Source organism: Gadus chalcogrammus, chromosome 2 (assembly GCF_026213295.1).
Source record: "Gadus chalcogrammus isolate NIFS_2021 chromosome 2, NIFS_Gcha_1.0, whole genome shotgun sequence".
Classification (NCBI taxonomy): domain Eukaryota; kingdom Metazoa; phylum Chordata; class Actinopteri; order Gadiformes; family Gadidae; genus Gadus; species Gadus chalcogrammus.
In genome coordinates this window covers 16,615,528-16,637,870 of record NC_079413.1, presented here as the reverse complement: position 1 = coordinate 16,637,870, position 22,343 = coordinate 16,615,528, and the positions used below count along the sequence as shown (strand labels likewise).

The 22,343-nt window shown below is 46.1% G+C and overlaps 2 protein-coding genes across 2 annotated transcripts in view; both read left to right on the top strand.

The window, feature by feature from the left end:
- Nucleotides 1-22,343, top strand: part of LOC130402081 (voltage-dependent T-type calcium channel subunit alpha-1I-like) — a 281,069-nt gene that overhangs the window by 86,182 nt on the left and 172,544 nt on the right. Inside the window, exon 5 of the mRNA XM_056606183.1 lies at nucleotides 2,177-2,336. Coding sequence (XP_056462158.1) covers nucleotides 2,177-2,336 — 160 coding nt within the window. The remainder of the gene's footprint in view (nucleotides 1-2,176; nucleotides 2,337-22,343) is intronic.
- Nucleotides 2,433-6,399, top strand: LOC130376011 (zinc finger BED domain-containing protein 4-like). Its single transcript, XM_056583201.1, has 2 exons — nucleotides 2,433-2,814; nucleotides 4,126-6,399. The coding sequence occupies exon 2, from the start codon at nucleotides 4,126-4,128 to the stop codon at nucleotides 6,028-6,030; it is 1,905 nt and encodes a 634-aa protein (XP_056439176.1). The 5' UTR covers nucleotides 2,433-2,814; the 3' UTR covers nucleotides 6,031-6,399.

Below are 22,343 nucleotides of genomic sequence, written 5' to 3'. Positions count from 1 at the left end.
TTGGGAATGCTGACGTCAGTCACGTCAATAGTGCCACTGGGCCTCCTCCACTTGCGGCCGTTCCAAGTTTGGACCAATGGCCTCCACTTAGATCCGAGGTTGCACAGATCCAGGAAGGTCAGGGTGTCGCTAAAGATGCAGGGCATATCTTGCCAAAGGTGTCACACAGGGTTCGATCCCCTCACGCCGCGAGGTAGTGGTGACCGATGCTTCGCTCTCTTGCTGGGGGGCAGTGTGGCAGCACAGAGCGGTGAGAGGGCTCTGGAGTGCGCAGCACAGGACACAGCACATAAATGTGCTTGAGCTCCGTGCTATTTATTTGGCGCTTCGCGAATTCCTGCCATATTTGAGGGGCAGACATGTCCTGGTACGATGCTACAACAAGTCAGCTGTCTATAATGTGAACCACCAAGGGGGCACAAGGTCGGCTCATTACAGGTTGCACAGCAACTTCTTGTATGGGCTCTCCCTTACGTTTCCAGCCTCAGGGCTATGTACCTTCCAGTGCCACAGAACACGGTGGCAGACTTTCTTTCACGCTAGAGACCTCCGTCGGGGGAGTGGCGACTCCACCCAGAGGTAGTAGAAGCAATATGGACCAAATATGGCAGAGCAGAGGTGGACCTCATTGCTTCAGAGTCCACAACACATTGCCCTCTCTGGTTCTCTCCGTCAGAGACGAGTCCGATGGAACTGGATGCCTTGGCACATCCATGGCCACATCAGCTCCTTTATGCCTTCCTGCCATTTCCACTGATAGGGTTAACTCTACAAAGAGCTCAGAAGGGGAACCACAGACTCCTGCTGGTTGCCCCAAACTGGCCAGGGAGACCGTGGTTTCCAGTAATGTACAGGCTGTTGGATGGAGATCCATGGTGCCTGCCGAAGAGGTGGGACCTGCTCTCACAGCTGGGGGGCTTCCTCTACTCCTCGTCTTCTGGACCTCATGTGAATGGATAACAGCTCAATGATTAGTAAACAAACTAATTAACGCAAACAAACACACGCACAAGCACACGCACACACACACACAAACACAAACATGCACACACCCACACACACACGCACGCACACAAACACACACACATGATTCCAGGTGTGAGTCTGTTGATGCTGTGATGTCACCGCTGTGCTGGCCTCACCTTCTCCTCCCCGCTCGGTCCAATCAGCTGTCATTATGTTTACCTAACGAGCGGCTCGGAGGGGGGAGGGACCGGGCGTGGGGCTCGATGAGGTCATCTTTATGAGCGAGACTGTTGCTGTTACTGTAATCAGGTCTCAGTTCATCTCCCTGAGTCCTGTGTGTGTGTGTCTGCGTGTAGTTGTCAGAGGTTCAGCCCTGGTGTTAGTGGGTTCATATCTAACACCAGTCAGAGGTTCAGCCCTGGTGTTAGTGGGTTCATATCTAACACCAGTCAGAGGTTCAGCCCTGGGGTTAGTGGGTTCATATCTAACACCAGTCAGAGGTTCAGCCCTGGGGTTCGTGGGTTCATATCTAACACCAGTCAGAGGTTCAGCCCCGGTGTTAGTGGGTTCATATCTAACACCAGTCAGAGGTTCAGCCCTGGGGTAAGTGGGTTCATATCTAACACCAGTCAGAGGTTCAGCCCTGGTGTTAGTGGGTTCATATCTAACACCAGTCAGAGGTTCAGCCCTGGGGTTAGTGGGTTCATATCTAACATCAGTCAGAGGTTCAGCCTTGGGGTTAGTTTGGGGGCGAAGAGAGCCTCTCACTTTGACCCTGAAGGACACACACATAGGACCCCGCGGCCCATGACGCCCTACTGGAGATGGACCATTAGCATCAGAATTTATCACTCTACAGCATAACAAACCACATTGTGTCCCGTTCTAGGAGGCTGTAATATTACTATTATTGTTAACACAACTTTTATTATTCATCCCTCTGTTTTTGTGTTTGTGTGTGTGTGTGCGTGCCTGTCTATATGTGTGTCTGCCTGTGTGTTTGTGTGTGTGTTTTTGCATGCGTGTGTGCGTGCGGGTGTGCCTGCCTGTGTGTGTGTGTTTGTGTGTGCGTGCTTGCGTGTATGTGTGTCTGCCTGAATGCGTGCGTGTGACTGTGTGTGTGTGTGTGTGTGTGTGTGTGTGCATGTGTGTGTGGTTGCGTGTGCGTGTGTGTGTGTGTGTGTGTGTGTGTGTGTGTGTATGTCTACAGGCATGCGTATCCTGGTCAACCTGCTGCTGGACACCCTCCCCATGCTGGGCAACGTGCTGCTGCTGTGCTTCTTCGTCTTCTTCATCTTCGGCATCATCGGGGTGCAGCTGTGGGCGGGGCTCCTGAGGAACCGCTGCTACCTGGAGGAGAACTTCACCCTGTGAGTAGCCCTCCCAATGGGGGGGGCACTGTGTGTGTGCGACTGGTCCTGGGTGCATTTGCTTGTGTGTGTGTGTATGTTTTTGTGTGTATTAGGGCCCGACCGATTATCGGCCGCACCGATATATCGGGCCGATATTTAACATTTTAGGGATATCGGTATCGGCCATACTTTCCATAAATTCCCACCGATAAGTTCATATAATTTTCACAACCAATTTTGCAGCCGTTTCGTTCTGAACGCGCCTTCCGCTCTTGCCACTTGGAATTCATGAGCCTTGCCAAGTTGCCCCGCCCGTCACAGCATCTGATTGGTTTGGCACACGGAATACAACCAATCAACACGCAAGGCTGCAAGCGGGGCGGGGTGCCTTCACGCTCCCTGTGACTCGTGAGCGGTTTCTAGACGGCCACGTGGGGCTAAGGACGGTGCTGCGTGCGGATACAACTTAAAGCAGAGAAATCACATTTCCTTCGAGGTAAGCATATACGAAGCAATATCCCCTGCAATATGTCACAAACACACCAACGTTGCAGAAGCACGGCACCACAAGGTGTTTATTAATTTGTGAAACCGATCCATTTGATCTGTGTAATAACGACACAAACCTTAGCTCACGCAAGGACAACCAGAATGACAGCGAATACTCCTCACTGAAAAGGTTGTCCATAGAGCAGTCTCAACATGGTGTATAGTCCTACTACAGTTATTGTTAAAACCCCACATGGAAACGTGAACGTGTCTGTAGTTCTACACGAAAGGTGGACTGAAAGCCATGGTCAATGAAGACCAAATAAAACGTGTTTGTGTTTGTTCCCGAGACGAACCATTTAGAGCCTGCTAGCTACTTGATAGCCTGTTAGCCACTTAATAGCCTGCCTGAGTAAGAGCCAGCATAGAGGGTCGAGTATATCTGCAGCCAGAGCCTTATATACATTCCCATCTACGACTCTGGTGAGAGCCTTGTTCCCTAACAAGTTACCCAGCACGGTAGAACCAACGGTGATTGGTCGCAATGTCCCTCAAATTAAGTTAAATAGAATTAAGTTTTGGCCAGTCGCTGCGTTTCAAACTGGTGTAACATCTTGTTACGGGTAGACAGACAGGCTAGCAGTAGCTAGCAGCAAGTAGCTACAGAGATACGACAGCATCTCTGGTAGGCTTGCGCTAACTAACTTGGTGTTAGGTAAACAACTTCATGAACACTACGCTACGCGACTCAGGCCCTAAAGGCACATTGTACGTTCAGTCTATTAGTTTCTTTATTGTGCGTTCCCAGGCCCTTTGACCATTTAATCACGCCTGGTGTGATCTCAAAGTGCTGGCATTTGATGTGCGCTAGGTACAATGATCCAAATACTTCTTTGTAATTCGCCTTTATTTGTGACGTGAAAACATTATACCTAAATGCTTTCGTTTCACCTCGCCACCCAGAGGCAGACAAGCAGCCCAGCACAGCCACTAGACGTAAAATAAACTCTTGAATCAGGAGGTGGTTATACATGCTGTAGTTTGCATTTTTTTTTTTTTACTTTAAGTAAACTACTAGTGCCGTATATTTACAGAAATATACAGGCTTATCTATATGATTTTGACTATTTTTATATAGAGACATACTATAAATTATTTACAATTTATATGTACAATTATTATTATTTATTTTTTTTACAATGTCTGAAAATAGATTTAGTTTGTATCAAATATTTATTTTCTAAATATGTCTGTATTAGATTGCAACTGCTTATGCTACCCAATTTAACTTGTGTCACATTATTTTCCCCCAATGCAGATGGATGTGCCAACAGGAAAGACACGAGCCAAAAGTGCAGTGTGGGACTACTACAGCCAGTCAGGTGGTGTAGGCAAAGCAGTTTGCAATGCATGCAAAGTCTCGGTCAGCACTGGCGCTACAGTGGCTAAAACGGCCAACACATCTAATCTATGGTCCCATCTCAGAAGTCACCATAAAGAATTATATGAAGCGGCAAAGAAGGAGCAGCGCGAAATGGAATCTCAGAAAGCACCATCACACCAGCCTACAGTGGCAGACCTGTTTCAGCGACAAAAACAGTGGGCCAATTCAGATGAGAAGTCTAAGCAAATAGATAAACTTATTGCAGAAATGATAATTACTGACAACCAGCCATTTTCCGTTGTCTCTGATGTTGGTTTTCAGCGCCTTGTGGCTGCTCTTAATCCAAGATATGCACTTAAAAGCGAGAAGTTTTACCGCACTGAAAAGATACCGGCAATCCATGCAAAGGTTGTGCAAAAGATAAAAACCCTTATCCAACCAGAGAATGCTGGGTTCCCATTGGCGTTTACCACAGACTGCTGGTCTGGAACAACAGAGTCCCTAATGAGCCTGACATGCCACTTCATTACCAATGAGTGGGAGAGGAAGCAAGTTGTTTTGAACACGACGGTCATGGAAGGATCCCATACAGGGCAGTACATCAAGGATAAATTCCTTCAAATGATTGAGGAATGGCACATTGACAAAGAGCGCATAGCCCTTGTCCTTCGTGACAGTGGTGCCAATATGATGAAAGGCATGAGGCTTGCTGAAGTACCAGACCTCAGCTGCACTGCTCACCAGTTGCAGCTTGTTGTAAATGATGGCCTGTCCTGTCAGAGAGCAGTGATTGACACAATTGCTTCAGTGAAGCATTGTGTCACACATTTTCATCATTCTGTCCTGGCCAAGGACCGTTTGAAAACAATTCAGCAAGAACTTGGCCTTCCAGTCCACCAGTTCATACAAGCAGTTCCAACCAGGTGGAACTCAACACTGCACATGCTGCAGAGAGCACTGGAGCAGAAAAGAGCATTAACTCTCTACTCTGGGGAGTATGGGGGGTTTGCTGCTCCAAGTGCTCACCAGTGGGACCTGGTAGCTAATCTTGTGGAGACCCTGATTCCCATTGAGGAGGTCACGCTGGAGGTGAGCAGCAGCAGTTCCTCTGCGTCCTCAATCATTCCATGTGTCGGTGTGTTGAAGATGCTGCTGGAGGATGAAGGACCCAGAACAACCGGGATCAAAACTCTTCGGCAAGGTATGAAGGAAAGCCTCATCAAGAGGTTTGCAAAGCTTGAAGAAACCAAGCATGTTGTTCTGGCCTGTCTGCTAGATCCACGTTACAAGGATAATGCCTTTTCCTCTGACAACACAATAGAGAAGGCGAAGCAGTGGCTCAAGGATGAAGTAGAGAGTGCCTCGGCGGAGGCACATGATGAAGAAACAGCACAGGAGGTTGATGTGGCGCAAGAGGCCGAAGCAGAAGAATACACTGCAGAACAACAGGCCCGAAAAAAACAGAGGAGAAATGAGGCACCATCTGGCAGCCGGATAGATGCCATCTTCAGCTCTTTGCTAGGACCACATGCGGGAGAGGCATCGGCCTCAGATGCTGGGCTTGATGAGGAGGTGAGGTTGTATCTCATGGAGCCAATCATTGACCGCCGAAAGGGGGATCCACTCCAGTGGTGGAAGCAGAATGAACAACGATTTAAGCTTCTGGCTAAACAAGCCAGGAAGTTTCTGTGCGCACCGCCCTCATCGGTTCCCAGTGAGAGAGTCTTCAGTGAGATCTCTCTGATCTACTCGAAGAACAGGAGAAGCCTCACTGGGCAACATGCCGAGCAGCTGTGCTTCCTGCACTATAATGTTCTTTTACTTAATTGGCAATATTAGGCTTGGGCATTAAACCAGCCTATTGTTCATTGCAAAGTACAGTGATGTTTTACTCATTTCTCATAGCAGGTTTTACTCAGTTCTCATAGCAGGGAGTGATTTTATTTTTTATTGATGATTATTTATTCATTGATTTATTTATTTTTTCCCAGTTTTATTCTATGTTAAGTTATTCTAAGTTAAGTTCGGCTTTATTTTACAAATGCTGTTGGCAGCTCCCTGTACTTAAAATGTTTACTATTAAAAACACTTAATGGAAGTTCGAGTCAGTGTGTGCCATTTTTAATTTATTCGAGAATTTTTTTCTTCTATTTATCGGTTGCACATATCGGTTATCGGCCTCCCATTTTCATAAATATCGGTATCGGTATCGGCCCTGAAAAAACCATATCGGTCGGGCCCTAGTGTGTATGAGTGTGTGGGTTTAGATTTTTTGTGAGTTTGTTTGTTCATATTTCTGTGCGAGTTTGTGTCTAGCATCTCTCTCTCTCTCTCTCTCTCTCTCTCTCTCTCTCTCTCTCTCTCTCTCTCTCTCTCTCTCTCTCTCTCTCTCTCTCTCTCTCTCTCTCTCTCTCTCTCTCTCTCTCTCTCTCTCTCTCTCAAGATACAAGCTAATTAGAGGCTGATTTTCACGCTCTTCATATTTTTAGCAGCAGCATTCATGACCCAATAAGCTCTTCTCCTGCTGAGCTTGATTGTGAGTGAATGTGTGTGTGTGTGTGTGTGTGTGTGTGTGTGTGTGTGTGTGTGTGTGTGTGTGTGTGTGTGTGCGTCTGAATGCCAGTGTGTTAGTGTCTATTAGAATTTGTTGTGCTCCTATTTTGTGTTTCTGCTGACAAATTCTTTAGGAGTGTGAACTCATAAAATGAAGATTAGTTAGGTGTTACCGCTATCGGCATGATTGTGTGTGTGTGTGTGTGTGTGTGTGTGTGTGTGTGTGTGTGTGTGTGAGTGTTTGTTTATGTGCGTGTGTATATGAGTGTTTGTGTGTATCTGCTCCCCTGTGTCTCAGTGTGTAGTCGTTCAAGTAATCTTCCTATTCTCTATTTCTGCTGACACATTCTTTAGACAAACTCGAAATATGCACATTAGTCTGTGTGTGTGTGTGTGTGTGTGTGTGTGTGTGTGTGTGTGTGTGTGTGTGTGTGTGATTCTTGTGTTGTTCTGTAATTGTGCCTCTGTGTGTGTTGGTATGTTTGTGTGTGTGTGTGTGTGCGTGCATGCGTGCGTGCGTGCGTGTGTGTGTGTGCTCGCTTGCGTGCATGTGTGTGTGTGTGTTTGGCATGCCAAGCAGCCAGCTCTGTTGATATCAGCGTGCTGTAATTTACGGCTCTCACAGTTAGATGAAGGAGGCCCGTGGTGTCAGGGTGAGGGTTAGGGTTAGGGTGATGGTTAGGGTGAGGATGAGGGTAAGGGTGAGGGTGGGGGTGAGGGTGAGGGTGGGGGTTAGGGTGAGGGTTAGGGGGTTAGGGTGAGGGTGACGATGAAGGTTAGGTTAGGGTGAGGGTGAGAGTGACGATGAAGGTTAGGTTAGGGTGAGGGTGAGAGTTATGGTGAGGGTGAAGGGCGTATCTCCGTCAGGAGGCTCTGGTGCAGACGATTGGTCTAGAGCTGCTGTGCTGGGCTAACCTTGCCTCCAGGTCAGATACTGGGGGGCTCGCTGGGGTCTCTCTGGGGGATGAGGCTGGACCCAGTCAGGTGATGCTGGTAGCGAGGGGAGCGTCTGAGGCAGCAGTGGAGGGTCTTCACCGGAGACTGGGGGGTTGAGGCTGGACCCAGTCCGGTGGTGGAGGTAGCGAGGGGGCTTTCTGAGGCAGCAGGAGGGGATCTTCACCTGAGATGTGGTGGACTCGCGGTCAGGCGGTGTGTTCTGGAACCCGCCACGTTTGAGCAAAGCGCCGCTGGAACTGTAATGTGATCCTATTAAAGTTAAAGTTAAAGTTTGATCTGATTGAAGTTGACTGCAGGGTCCGGAGCTTGGCCTCTCCCTTACCTGCTACCCAGGTCTCAGGTGGCCCCGTCCATCTGCTCTCCTCCCTCAGTCTATGAGAGCCTGCCGGGGGCCGGAGGGGCGACGGGGCCGCAGATGTTGGCACTCGGGGGGGCCTGGTGAGCGATGCCGGGGTTAAACGGCGCTGGCTGACGGCTGCCTTGCTGATGAGCCACTGATGAGCGGCTGCTCAGGCCTGGCAGCATACAGATGGTCGTGGAGGACACCACGGCCTCCATTTTGAGTTCTTCTCCGCTCAGACGGATGAAGCTCTCCTTCTGTGGTGGAGAGATGGTTCATGGGGTTTGAGAACCAGATGTTACTACACGGGTTTTACCTGTAGAGACTTTCTATTGGCCGCTGTCGTAAGCTATTGGTTGTTGTTAGGCATACTCCACATTTTAAAACATTTGTGACTGTAAACTGACATTAACTTTCTATTCATACCAATTAATTATTGAGATTTGTATTGCTATTTAATAGTAGCCTATACAAGGCAAATATAAAGCTAAAACAGTTAGGGCCCTATTTTAATGGTCTGAAACCAAGTGAGAAGCACCAAGCGCAAGTAGCATTGTGGGCAGTTCTATGGCGATGTCATTATTTTACCGGCGCAAAAATGACTCTTGCGCCCGGCGCAAATCTAAAAAGGGTTGGTCTGAAGTAGCCTAATTACCCGTAGGTGTTGTTTGGCGTGACGTGCAATAAACCAATGAGAGTGCCAGCTCCCATCCCCTTTAACCCTGCGTTCCCACCAAAAGATGCAAAAAGTTGACGCGCGGCACGATCCCATTCAAAGTGAATGTAGAGACGTGTTGCTGCTTTGCTGCCACAGCATTTGCTGCCGAGAAAACCAGCAGCAAAATTTGATTTTTCGGCACGGCAAAATCTGATTTGCAGCGCGGCATGCCCATGTCCGCTGCCGGGCACGGGCGGCGGGCGCGTTCACGTATTTTGCCGCGCGTCAAATGCTGCTCGAGTTGAAATATTTCAACTTTTCGGCAGCAAACGCGTGATGACAGCCAATCAGCGTTCAACAGCGTTGCCACTGAGGCGTTGCCACTGAGTGACATGCCGTAACAGCCAATCAGTGTTACTCCCTTGGAGTGACCTAGAGTTCACTACCGTTACATTTATTTAGTAACTCGAAAAAAACCACAAATCAGCATTCTGTAGTGTAGTTGTGTTTACAGTGAAACTAAACTATGAGTATGCTAAAGGGCTAGAAAACAACCCCAAACAAAACCCAGTTGGGTGCCAGGCAGCACCAGCCTTCCAGGCTCCGAATGGTCTCATGAACCCATAAACGACGGGCATTCCGACGTCTCTCCCTCTTCCACAACAGGTCAAGACATGCAATGCTCGTAATGTCGGCCATGGTTGTGAATGAATTCAGAAGCACCGCGGGCAAAACTTGCCGTGCCGCAAAACTGCGGCGCAGCAAAACCTTTGCTGCGCCGCAAAACTTGATTTGCTGCGCCGCAAAACTTCGGCGTCAACGCGTTCGGACAGCAAATGCATCTTTTGGTGTGAACGCAGGGTAAGAGCCATGAGCGCATTTGAATCTGACAAGTTGATATTTTGACAGCGCGTCTGCAGTCTCCGATGAGACAGATGCACATGAAATTCAAACTTCAAATGGCTCAGTTTATAGCCAAATAATATGGCCTAATTCACACATGGAATAAGGTTTTCTTCCACAACTTCAGAAATACTGAGTCCTCAAATAAATGTCAGCAAAGAAAACTTAACACACATATGATATGCAGTAACTGTGGTTCTATTTAATGATATACGCAATACATTATAAACATCGTTTCTTATCAGTATTGTATGCCTTATCGTTATCGACTTGTGTTCCTAATAAGCATGTGTCTCCCCGTTAATATACATTGCCATGGACTGTATTATGCCTTACGTGTTTAGTTTGTGTGTGTTTAAACAGATGGAGGCACACACGCGCGCCGGCATTCATTAATTCTTTTACACATACACACACGCCCGCCCGCATTCATTCATTCTTTTTAACACTCACTCGTGTTAAAACAATGTTTTCTCACGATCAAATACTCATCAATCCTAAAAGTTATGGGCATGTACACAATGTCTGTGTCAAGAAAATATGTGTTCGCTGTACAGTGTTTTCAGATGCATTGATTTAAAGTACAACTTATTACCGCTGTATCAACTGTTCTTTCCCAAATAATTTACCAAGAATGTGTGGCTAGGTAGATGAGAGAAGCAAAGTGTATGCGCGAGGTGCACATGCAACATTATTCATGCGCCCTTAAAATAGCATCTGAACAACGCGCCACTGACTTTAAACCAGGTATTTCCTGGTTTGTGGCGCAAGTGGTTCCTGAAACTGCAAAATAGCACCAGGGAAAGTTTGCGCCAGAACACGCCTCCTCCTTTCGCCGATCCGCCCCTTGGGGCGCAAGATCATTCCCTAATTTACCGGCGCGTTGCGCAGGAGGGAAAAGAACGCTCTGCGCCAGTTGCAAACTAGCAACGACACATGCGCCAGTGAGAAAGTAAATTGCGCCGGATGCAAGATAGGGCCCTTAGTGTTCAATATTAATTGTAGAATCATTATGTTATTTCTTGTTGAAAGCATTACGTACATAATAATCCAATGTTAATGATAATGTCTGGCTGGTTTCAATGCGGCTGTAATTATAGATCAGCCTTAGACATCTGTCCTGTGTCCTTAAACGGTCTCCTGAGTGGACTCAGAACACCGCTGGGCTAAGAGGGGCGGCTCGCCGCAGCTCCTTAGACCCTTACGCTAAGTCCTTAAGGGCCTTCAGTAAACCTTACACTGAGTCCTTAAGTGGACCCTCTGACCGGCTAACGTCTTCAGTGTTCAACTCAAGTGGCTCCTCTTCAGAACCTCTCATCGGTTATCTCCACAGCCGCTCCTCATTCAGTCTTCGTAACACGTGATGACTATAGTTATATCTATAGTTATACCTATAGTTATATCTATAGTTATATCTATATGTAACCTGCGTTGTGTCTAGACCTCTTTTTTCCTTGAATCATGGACTCGGACGCTCAGCATTGGTTGCAGCGGTTTTATTTCCTGCACAATGGGTCAGCAAACATAAAAGACAGGGCTTGAGCATTACCTGGTCCGCCTGCAGCAGATACTGTCTTTCTGCTCATTATGATGTGTTATATAATCACAAACAAACTGTTGTCCGTTGCCTGGCAACGGACAACTGATTACGTACCCGGTACAATTTTCGCCCCCGGTGCAATTTTAACGTGACACCGCCACCGTTACCGAGACTTGCATGACCGTTGGTTGGGTGTGCGGTGCGCTGTGTGTTGTGGGTGTGTGTTAAATAAAGGCAGCTCTCGGGTTCGTGCGGTGTATGAGGCACGAGAGTTGCGTCACCGTTGAACCTGGGCTTCCGTCTCGTGCAGAACAAGTTTGACCATCGTGTCAAACTTGTTCTGCACTTTGGTTTGCTGCATTTAGACAGCGATTCTCTGCTGCTGAACTAGCTACATGTTGCTTGTTCTATTGCTGTCTGGCATTCAGAAATGTGAAATGGAAGTTATTACTTTTAATAAAGTGAACTTTAAACTTGTTTTGCATTCTTTGAAATGTTTTTTTTTTAATTGTTATTAACGTTAATTTGAAATATTAAGTTAACAACCCTACTTTTTTGAGTTTTGTAAAATATAAAAATCTTAGTTGGTATAACTAACTTTCAAGTTTGTCTAAAGAAGAAAATGTAATTATACAAAGAAAATAATATTAGTTGATAGAACTTTTTTAAAACTCAAGATCTTTTGTTGGGCTCAAAACTTTTTCTTTAAAACATTTTTTAAAGTCATTTTCCCCCCTTCCATATTACAAGAATCTAAAATAACTTCTGTGATAACTAGGTGCTGATTTCTGAAACATGCTTTGCGCAGCAAAGACTATCTGATTCCGCATAAGGTTCATCAATTGGCGCGCACTCTCTAGTCTAGAATATTTGTAGACATTAAAAATGCAACAATTCATTCATTCATTATCATTCAAACGCAGAGGCTAGGCATTGATACACGGCTATTGCTGACCCGATTAGGAGAGCTTGGTCTAGATCCTGCCTATATTGTTGGGCAGGAAGATGTAGTCTTTTCTCGCTGCCAAGCCGTTTCGGTCGCAGCTTGCCACGCCCGGCGATTTTACCTTTTTACCTCAAGTTTCCGGCATAAAACCGAGGGGGTCAACTCACGGTCATCACGGCACAGGCTTTCTTGGTTCACTGGAGAAGGCGGCGCTGCGCACGGAGTCTAGACCTCTTTAGAATAATTTGTATTATTGCATAATCCCAAATGTTTCAATTTTTTTATGAATGAAGACGCCAGAATGCAATAATGAGTTCACGTCTGAGTGTAGAATACAAACGCGATTAACTATGGTCAGGGATATCCATTACTGTCCAGACACGGTCCAATAAATAGTGAAATTCCTCACAGCCTCACCGAAGCGCCTACAGTGCTTAATGCAAACAATCGCAACAAAAAACACCTGCAGAAATTATCCGACACCCGCTGGTCTCAGCATGATTCATGTCTACAGTAGCCTATGTCTTCTGTCATTGATCAATATTTACATTTACATTTAGGGCATTTAGCAGACGCTTTCATCCAAAGCGACTTACAATAAGTACATTTGTCATAAGAAGTGCATCAATATATCGCTGTCGGTACAGAAAGGATGTTCATAGAACCAAGTGCAAGTACAACAATCGCTAGGCTAACCAATTCCCCGTGTTATAGCCCTGATAGCAGCTACTGCAGTTGCTACACAGTTAAGTACTACAATACAACACAATACAATACAGTGTTCAATGGTGGCCAGAAGGGGGAGGGTGGCTATGCAGTGTCGAGGTGGACTCTGAACAGGTGAGTCTTGAGTCTTTTTCGGAAGATAGTGGTCCTCTGCGGTCCTGAGAGCGGCAGGGAGCTCGTTCCACCACTGAGGTCCCAAAACCGAGAAAAGTTGTGACTTTGCTGAACGGCCTTTGCTAGCTCTTAGCGATGGCGGTACCAGACGTCCAGCTAAGATAGTTGAGCGGAGGGATCAAGCTGGGGTGTGTGGCTTTAGCAATGCTTGGAGGTAGGCAGGGGCAGTTCCATCGACTGCCTTGTATGCCAGTACCATCGTCTTAAATTTGATGCGAGCTCCTACAGGGAGCCAGTGGAGGTCCCGGAAGAGGGGGGTCACATGGGAGAACTTCGGTAGGTTTGACCACGAGGCGCGCCGCCGCATTCTGGATGCGCTGCAAAAGTTTAATCGCAGAGGCAGGAAGTCCAGCCAGGAGTGAGGATTAGGAGGAGCTCAGTTTTGTTGAGGTTAAGCCTCAGGTGATGGGCAGTTGTCCAGGTGCTGACATCCGCCATACATTCCGATATGCGTGTTGCAATCAGGGCTTTACAGATGAGGGGAAAGAGAGAAATAGCTGAGTGTCGTCAGCATAGCAGTGATAGGAAAAGCCGTGATGCAATTACCGAGCCCAGAGATCCGGTATAGAGGGAGAACAGAAGAGGCCCAAGTACAGAGCCTTGAGGGACACCAGTTTCAAGCGTGCAAGGTTTAGACAAGGAGCCATTCCATGTCACTTGATAGGTGCGGTTCGCCAGGTAGGATGTGAACAAGGAAAGAGCAGATTCAGCGATGCCAAGTTCGGGCAAGAGTGGCAAGAAGGATCTGGTGGTTAACCGTGTCAAATGCTGCGGACAGGTCGAGGAGAATGAGAATCGATGAGAGGGACAAGGCTCTGGCAGCACGTTGGGACTCAGTCACCACGAGGAGAGCCGTCTCGGTGGAGTGTGCCTTCTTGAAACCTGACTGGTGAGGGCCAAGGAGGTTGTTAGATGAGAGATAGGACAGTTGGTTAGCAACGGCACGTTCCAGTGTTTTAGACAGGAATGGAAGAAAAGATACCGGTCTGTAGTTCTGGATGTCGGTGGTATTAAGAGTTGTTTTTTTGAGGAGAGGTTTTATTCTGGCAGCATTGAAAGACGCTGGAACAATGCCTCATATGCCAATATGAGGACATTTTAACCACGATGGTTGAATTAAAATCAGAGGGAGACAGCAAGTGCAGCTCGAAAGTGACCTCCCACACAAGAGCATTGGAATCATTGGATTTTATTATATGCCTTGTGACGTGGCGTTTGATCGGTATATTTCGGCTGCGAAAGTATTTTTGGTATTTTAGTATTTTTTGTATTTTTATTGCAGCAATTTAATTGCTGCAATAAATTACGTTGTTGTTGACTTCGAACATGTCTCTATCTTTGCTGTTTAAATCTAACGGTAGTCTATGAGTAATATATCGGCGGTACCCACTGTTTTTGGTTGCGAAATGGCTCAAGCTGGGCGTTCCGTGGTATTGGATGTGTTGTAATAAAACGCATCCAATACTAGGAATGTCCACTGGGGACGCCACTGAGACTATAATAGGCTAACGATGCTCTTAGCATCCTACGGGTTACTCTGGAGTCCTCGTTAGCTACGAGCGTTTTCACGACGTTCGTTACCAACGATGCTTTCGGGAAACGGTGTGAAAACTGTACGATGCTCGTACAACGCTCTTCACGATCCACTTAGGCTAACGATGCTTTCGGGAAACTGGGCCCAGATCATTAACGTAATCACCTCATGCACCTGGGTGTCTGAGGTGTGTACAGGGCTGTAGTGGAGGGTAAACGCACGTAAACGCCGTTTACGCACCTCTGGAATTTAGGAAATAGCGTTTACGCACCTCTAAATAGCGTTTACGCACCTCAAAGTTCCCTGTGCCTTGTATTCTGCCGTTGGAATAATCGGAAATAAATTCAGCATAATTTTAAAACACCTAAGACTAGGTTTCATATTGTTGAACAAACAAACGCTGTAATCTGAATCATTTTCATCTGCGCTAGGCCTATGCTATTATGGTCTGTGACCCTCCAATCAGTGCCTTGCGGCTGTGGCAGCGACACCAATCAGGATCCAGGAAAATATGTAAACAGGAAGTATGTAAACACATGGCCCTGCGCGTTGTGGATTATCATGCCTGCCTACCTGTCATTAATTAGCCATGGATATCAGGCGATTTCTGAAGAGACCTTCGAGTGCTCCCACTCCAACAGATGCCCGAAAAAGGCCTCAAGTACAAAGTAAGACTGAAGATGATCAATTCACATGAGTTGTTTTTGTGATTTATAAATCAATTTTACTTGACGAACTATTAAGTGACTACGAGCATTCAGATTGGCCAATGCGTAGTCATGCTATCCGTGTACTGCCCACGTCAAAATGAGTGAAAGTCAGTCAGAGTTTTACTATCCATATTAAACTCCGGTTTCGGCGTATCAACTTCGCTATAGCTTGGTCGCTATGTTAAAGCCTCAATTTGGAGATGCGAGGTTGGCGGTTGCAGCCGTGGACTCCGCGGCTGAACCGTGGATCGGGCGGATGATGCGACAAAAAAATATATTTTAATTAAATTCGGGCGGTTGGCGGTTAAACCAATAAAAATATAAATATTTATAAATATTTGTATTTTATATATTATAAATATTTTTATTTTATTATTTATTTTCTTTAAAGTTATTTTCCCACCAAACTGGCCTGTTCCCTAGAGGAGCAGTATGGGGAATCCAAGTTGAAACAACTTGCCCAAAGGTTCAGACTTGATGACAGAAAAATTCTTGAAGGCTATAGGGATTTTAAGGATAACTCAAGCATTATTCCAGAAAACCTTGCACCACTCCTGAATATCGACCATCTCATTCCAGTTAGCACTGCTGAGTGTGAGAGGGGGTTCAGCTTAATGAACATCATAGTGTGCCCCCTGAGATGCAGTCTGCACTTGGTCACAGTGTCGTCCTTGATGTTTATTCAACTGAATGGCCCACCACTCAGCCACCACAAAGTTCAATCCAACACGTATGTGAAGTCCTGGCTGGTGAAGCACAGGGGAGCCATGAACTCCAGAACACGCCCCTGCAAGGCAGGACCTGACGTGGAGGACAAGGAGGCCCTCTGGGTACTACTGTGAAAAGCATGCATACTAATACACACACATACACACATGCCATAGATAGATAGTTCTTAATCTACACATACTTTTCTTTACTGTTGAAATTTGAATAACTTGAATAAACTACAAACACATTCATTGACTGTCATTGATTGATTTAATATGACTTTAATTGATAACATAATGGAATATAGCCAGGCTAGCCTTACAGAGTCGCAACACTTTGCGTTGCGTTGCGTTGTGTCGAGGTCGGTCTGATCAAAAAATTCATAGTTTACCCACCTCTAATTTGACCACTACAGCCCTGGGTGTGTATGTCTGTGCGTGCGTGCGGTCTGTGTGTCTGTCTGTCTTCATATCAGAATGGTGTAATTGGTGTGCTGTGTGCATCAAGTGTGCATTCTAATCGCGGTCGGTCCTCGCTGCATAATTCACGGAGCTCCGCTGCCAGGCGCGGTCACAACAGCTCACTGATGCCGGTCCGACAGAGCGGCTCCCGGCACTACAGGGGCCCCCAAAGGGCCCTGTGTGCCCCGGCCACACCACACTGACCCGGCTGTCACCCTGCGTACCTCTGGTGTTTCTCCCCCTGAGGCCAAACAGTCTCTCTCTCTCTCTCTCTCTCTCTCTCTCTCTCTCTCTCTAACACCCGATTTAGCCCCACACCCGTCCCCTTCCCCACCTGGGCCCCCGTTCTACCCGCACCCCTTGTCCCGTCTGTCAGCTGACCTCAGGTAGCTGTCGGGCCCCAGGCTGCTTGTCAGTGAGAGGAAACCCTCTCTTTCTCCTCTCTCTCTCTTTTGCCTCCTCTCTCTCTCTCTTTTGCCTTCTCTCTCTCTCTCTCTCTCTCTCTCGCTCTCTCTCTCTCTCTCTCTCTCTCTCTCTCTCTCGCTCTCTCTCTCTCTTGCACTGTCTTTGTCTCTCTCTCACTCTCTCTCTGCACTGGAGCAATGGATGGACAAAGAATGGTGGCTGGATGATGAATGGATGATGATGAATGGATGATGGAGTGATGATGTCTGACAGAGACCACTCTGAACGTGTCTTAAGTGTGTCTCCTGAATCTTCTCATGCCTCTGAGTTCATTTGCATTTGTTTGTGTTCTACTTACTCCCAATTAAGTTTGTCCCTCAGGCTGCTTTTGTTTTGTACTTCAAACAGTATTTACACAGTAAATCATTTTACTGTATTCTCTATTTACCCTTTTCACACTTTTTCTGTTTCTATTGCCAGCCCTCTCTCTCTCTCTCTCTCTCTCTCTCTCTCTCTCTCTCTCTCTCTCTCTCTCTCTCTCTCTCTCTCTCTCTCTCTCTCTCTCTCTCTCTCTCTCTCTCGTAATCTAAAGCCACCTCCTCTCCTCTTAACCTTATTTAGGTGAGTGCTGCATGCAGTGCTGAACTATTGTTCTTCATAAGTTTTATTATTTCTTTCTTTCCTAAATTTTTCACCTAGAGACTTTTCAAAATTGTAAATGTTCAGAATTGACCTCTGAAAAATAAGTCCCGCCTCCGAGGCTCTTGGTTCCATGTTTAAATGTCTATGGAAAATAACCTGGGGGTTTTGAATGATTGTACGTGACAAACTCTGTGGGTGGCGAAGAAGTAAAAGCTGCTCAGGTTTTGAACTACACACTTTTTCCATCTAGATTCCACTTGGGTTTTGGATTGTCGGGAACGTTAAAGTAGTTAACTATTATAAATGCTAACCGGGAGCTAGTTCTGATCTGCGCAGACTTCATACATATTTGTTAGGGAGGTGGAAGTTGCTCGCAACCATTCACAACCTAACGTGATTGTCATTTCACTTGTTATTTCATTGGTCTATAAATCCTAATCGATGTATCCTAAGAGGTTCAGCCTCTTTTCTCCACGACCCGACTTTTGTTTTAGACCGTGAAAAGCGTTTGTTGGCTGTTATTTAGTTATTTGATTGATTGTAGATTTTAGCTCATATTGTTGTGGTTAATTCTTGTCCTTAATTAACCACTGTGTTGGCTGAGCTTAAAAGTGTCACGGTTAGCGGGTGGCAGGCAGGTAGGACCCAATCACAGACAGTTCAGGTAAAAGGATAATTTATTAACACAAAAGGCAAGGAACATAGGGTAACACAGGGAACACAGGTAACACGCAGGACACAACTCACCACGAACTACAATGATCCGACAAGGAACCAAGGAAAGACAAGAGCTTAAATACCAAACACACACAGGGCACGCAACGAGTAACAGCTGAAACACATTAGGGTAGGGAGCAGTATCACACAGGAGGGAAACCTGACATGGGGAGAAACAAGACAGATTACAAAGTAAAAGATAATCAATGGTTCAGTTATTTCTCTGGCACAAGGTCAAAGACTGTGTCTTGCTGCTCCAGCCCCTCCGCCCAGGTAGGGTATCCCTTACATAGATGTCATGGTCACCTGCATGGTCCAGCCACTCGATGGAGAAAACTCAGAGAAACAAAATAATACGAAATGAAAGAAACTTTTCTCCTTCTTCATTCTGGCTCCTACATTCTGGCCCCTAAATGTTTTAGGCTTTACATCAAACAATTATCCATTATTATATTAAAGGAGCCAACAAATATAAAACAATGATATAATGAAGGTAGTTATTAAGAAACATCAATCACATGTTCTACAATCCGGCCAATCCAATGGTTCTTCTAGAAGCTGGCACAGTTTACTAATTGGCCGCTCAAGGAGGCCAGGTCAGTTTTTAACTTGACTGCTCTGACGAATACTTTAGAATCAGGCTTTGTTTCCAGGACTCTTCCTAGAGGCCATGAAGGCCTTGGGGAAGAAGGCTCCACTATTACCACAATGTCCCCTGGGTTGATATTTTTTCTTACTTTGGACAACTACTGTCGTTTTCCCATTAATGTGAGATACTCTTGTGTCCATCGCCTCCAGAATAAGTCTGCCAAATACTGTACCTTTTTTCCACAGGCGCCTTGCGTACAAGTTTGCTCTTGTGAACTCACCAGGAGGAGAACAGGTTTGGAATTCATTAGAAGGATGTGATTAGGGGTAAGTGGTTCCAAGTCAGAAGGGTCAGAGGATGTGGTTGTGATTAGGCGGTTGTTAAGGGTGGCCTCAAAACAAAACAGGGTCTGGAGACCTTCATCGGTCACGGTCTGTTGGTGTAAAAGGACCCATCTTACAGACCTGATCATTCTCTCCCACACCCCACCGTGGTGCGATGCCCCTGGTGGATGGAAGGTCCAGTTAATTCCTCTTTCCATCCTGTACTTTGGATGTTACTGTTGTTAAAGTTGGATAAAGCCTTCCTCAACTCCTTTTCAGCACCAACTAGATTGGTGCCATTGTCGGACCAGATGTGCTGTACTTGGCCACGTCTGCATATTCATCTCCTTATTGCGTGGATGCAGGAGTCGGAGTCGAGGGAGTATGCCATCTCAAGGTGAATGGTTCTGCAAGCCAAGCATTAGAGAACGGTGGGAGATCTGGCAGTGTTCTTTCATATGGCAAATTAGCAATCTTTTGTTCTTCTGGTCTGTTTTTCAGACGCCTGCAGATCACGCATTAACACTCCTTTCTGCACTATTTTCACTTGTGATTCAGTACCTTTTCCGTAATTGACTAAGAACATAATTTCTGCCACAGTGCCCGTACCTTTCATGAATATGGCGAATTGACAGACTGAAAATGGGAGGCTGTTTGGGGAGGATGATGGGATACTTCATGTCTTCCGAAAGGGCTGCTCTTGACAGCCGTCCCCCTATTCTCCTAATCAATCCATCTTTCAGCATAGGATCTAGTCCGTAAATTCTGCTACTTTTAGGAACAGTAAGTGGTGCCATTCCTAACTTTTCATACTCCACGGGAAAAACTTGTCGTTGAGTGAATGAAAGAATGGCTCCCTCAGCTTTCTCAAGGTTGTCAATAAACATGCACTGACCATTTCTGATGTTGTGATTGTGTGGTGACATCAGTGGAAAAGTTATTTCCTTTTCGCAGCCAGAGCCATCAGGCTGCCTCCAAGCTTTTGATACCAGGCCACGGTTCTCACCAATTTGTCATAGCCCTGCTTACAGCTGCTATAACAGTTGTTTGGCTGGGAGAGTGAGAGGTGCTATGATACCTAGTGGATCATACACAGAGCTTACCATTGATAGAATTCCTCTCCGTGTATGTGGCTTTTCAGGAATTAGGATGTCAAACCTAAAAGCGTCATCTTCCATGCTCCACTGAAGGCTTAGAGCACGGTCAGTTGCAATTGGTCTTTGTCTGGGTCTAAAGACCTGATGTCTTTTCCTCTTTCCTCCTCCTTTATGGTTGACAACACAGCTCGGTTGTTGCTCACCCATTTGATGAGTTGGGATCCTCCTTTGTTGCACATCTCCGTCAGGTCTGATGTCAGCTGCATAGCTGCACTGTGGGCAATGAGGTCAGACAATAATCTACGTAAAAATTATGCCTTATTGTATGTGTCACCTGTGTTCTTGCATGTTGATTGTCCTCAACAGTTCTTCACAGTGCAAAGCTGGCACAACTTGGGGAGGAAACTGCTCAGAAGGTCTATTGGGTCCTGTTCAATGTCTCCGTCTCGCCACTATTGCAGAGTTCTTCAAGGAAAGGGTTCCAATCCAGGATAGCTTTTAACAGTTACTTTATTTGTTAAAGTATTTCGGCATGGTAACTATGGAGCAAAAGGAGAGGAAGCTATGGAGTTAGATTCATGCCAAAACCCCGCACACACGCAAAACGTGTTTTGCTCACGCATAACGATTCACACGCACACAAAACGTGTTTTACTCACGCAAAATGATTCACACACACGCTCAGTGTGGTTTGCAAATACAAAACATCATTCACAAACTAAAGCATTTTGCTTCAGAAACAAATACAGTATGTTTTACACAAAGTACAAAAAAAATCCTTCAAGTACACAAAACAATTCTACAAGTACGGAACACGAAAGCTGCGCGTGGATCGGAATGCATTTGCGCACGGATCGGATTGCATTTGCGTGAGGAACAGCAAGGCGGAAAATTAGTGCCAAAAGTCACGTGACAAATAAATGTCCTGTTATTCACACTACACAACAGCAGGTGGCGGTGTTGAGTCAGTTTAAGGCCGCCAGGACGATCTTTTTTCTCCCCAAAATCTTTATTTGATTCCAAAACAGAGTGGCGACACTTCCATTGGACTCACCTGTTGGCCGCTCATTTTGTTCAATTTAATCTCCCAAACTAGCTTTTCTCCGTGTCGTACGATTCCGTGACAAAGGGGCGGCAAGTCGCATAGTATGGAGTTGAATCCACACACGTTTGGCCGGCATCAAATAAAGATTTTGGGGAGAAAAAAGATCGTCCTGGCGTCCTTAAACTGACTCAACACCGCCACCTGCTGTTGTGTAGTGTGAATAACAGGACATTTATTTGTCACATGACTTTTGGCACTAATTTTCCGCCTTGCTGTTCCGTACGCAAATGCAATCCGATCCTTGCGCAAATGCATTCCGATCCACGCGCAGCTTTCGTGTTCCGTACTTGTAGAATTGTTTTGTGTACTTGAAGGATTTTTTTTTGTACTTTGTGTAAAACATACTGTATTTGTTTCTGAAGCAAAATGCTTTAGTTTGTGAATGATGTTTTGTATTTGCAAACCACACTGAGCGTGTGTGTGAATCATTTTGCGTGAGTAAAACACGTTTTGTGTGCGTGTGAATCGTTATGTGTGAGCAAAACACGTTTTGCGTGTGTGCGGGGTTTTGGCATGAATCTAACTCCATAGGAAGCGTGTTGAACACGTGAGAGAGAGGGTGAGCTACTTCGAGCCACGGGCAAAAGCCCATGTCTCTCTGCGGGTGAGTACCTATCGTCTCTGGCCTGTCCACTTTGAATCACCCGCTAGAGGACGTCAAGTGGGCGTGGCCTATGCAGTGGGTGTGGCCGGGGTGACGTAATGGCTCCGCCCCTGTCTAAAGGTGCTGCTATCTGTGGCTAAAGTAGTTATTGCATCTTAAGTGTTCGATTCTGCTTCCTAGTGGCTATGTGAGGGTAATGCAGCTTGTGTGTTTGAATCTGCTTCCTAGAGGCTATGTGGAGGCAGCTTATGTTCTTAAAATACGTAACACCACCATAAAAAGTGCAGGAAGTCTTTGGGCCCTATTTTAACGATCTGATACACAAGTGAGAAGTGCCAAGCGCAAGGAGCTTTGTCTGCGGTTCTATGGCGATGTTGCTATTTTACCGCCGCATAAATGACTCTTGCGCCCGGCGCAAAACTAAAAAGGGTTGGTCTGAAGTAGCCTAATTACCCGT

Excerpts from the sequence above, each read along its gene's own strand:
- LOC130376011 (XM_056583201.1), top strand. The coding sequence starts at position 4,126 with ATGGATGTGCCAACAGGAAAGACACGAGCCAAAAGTGCAGTGTGGGAC.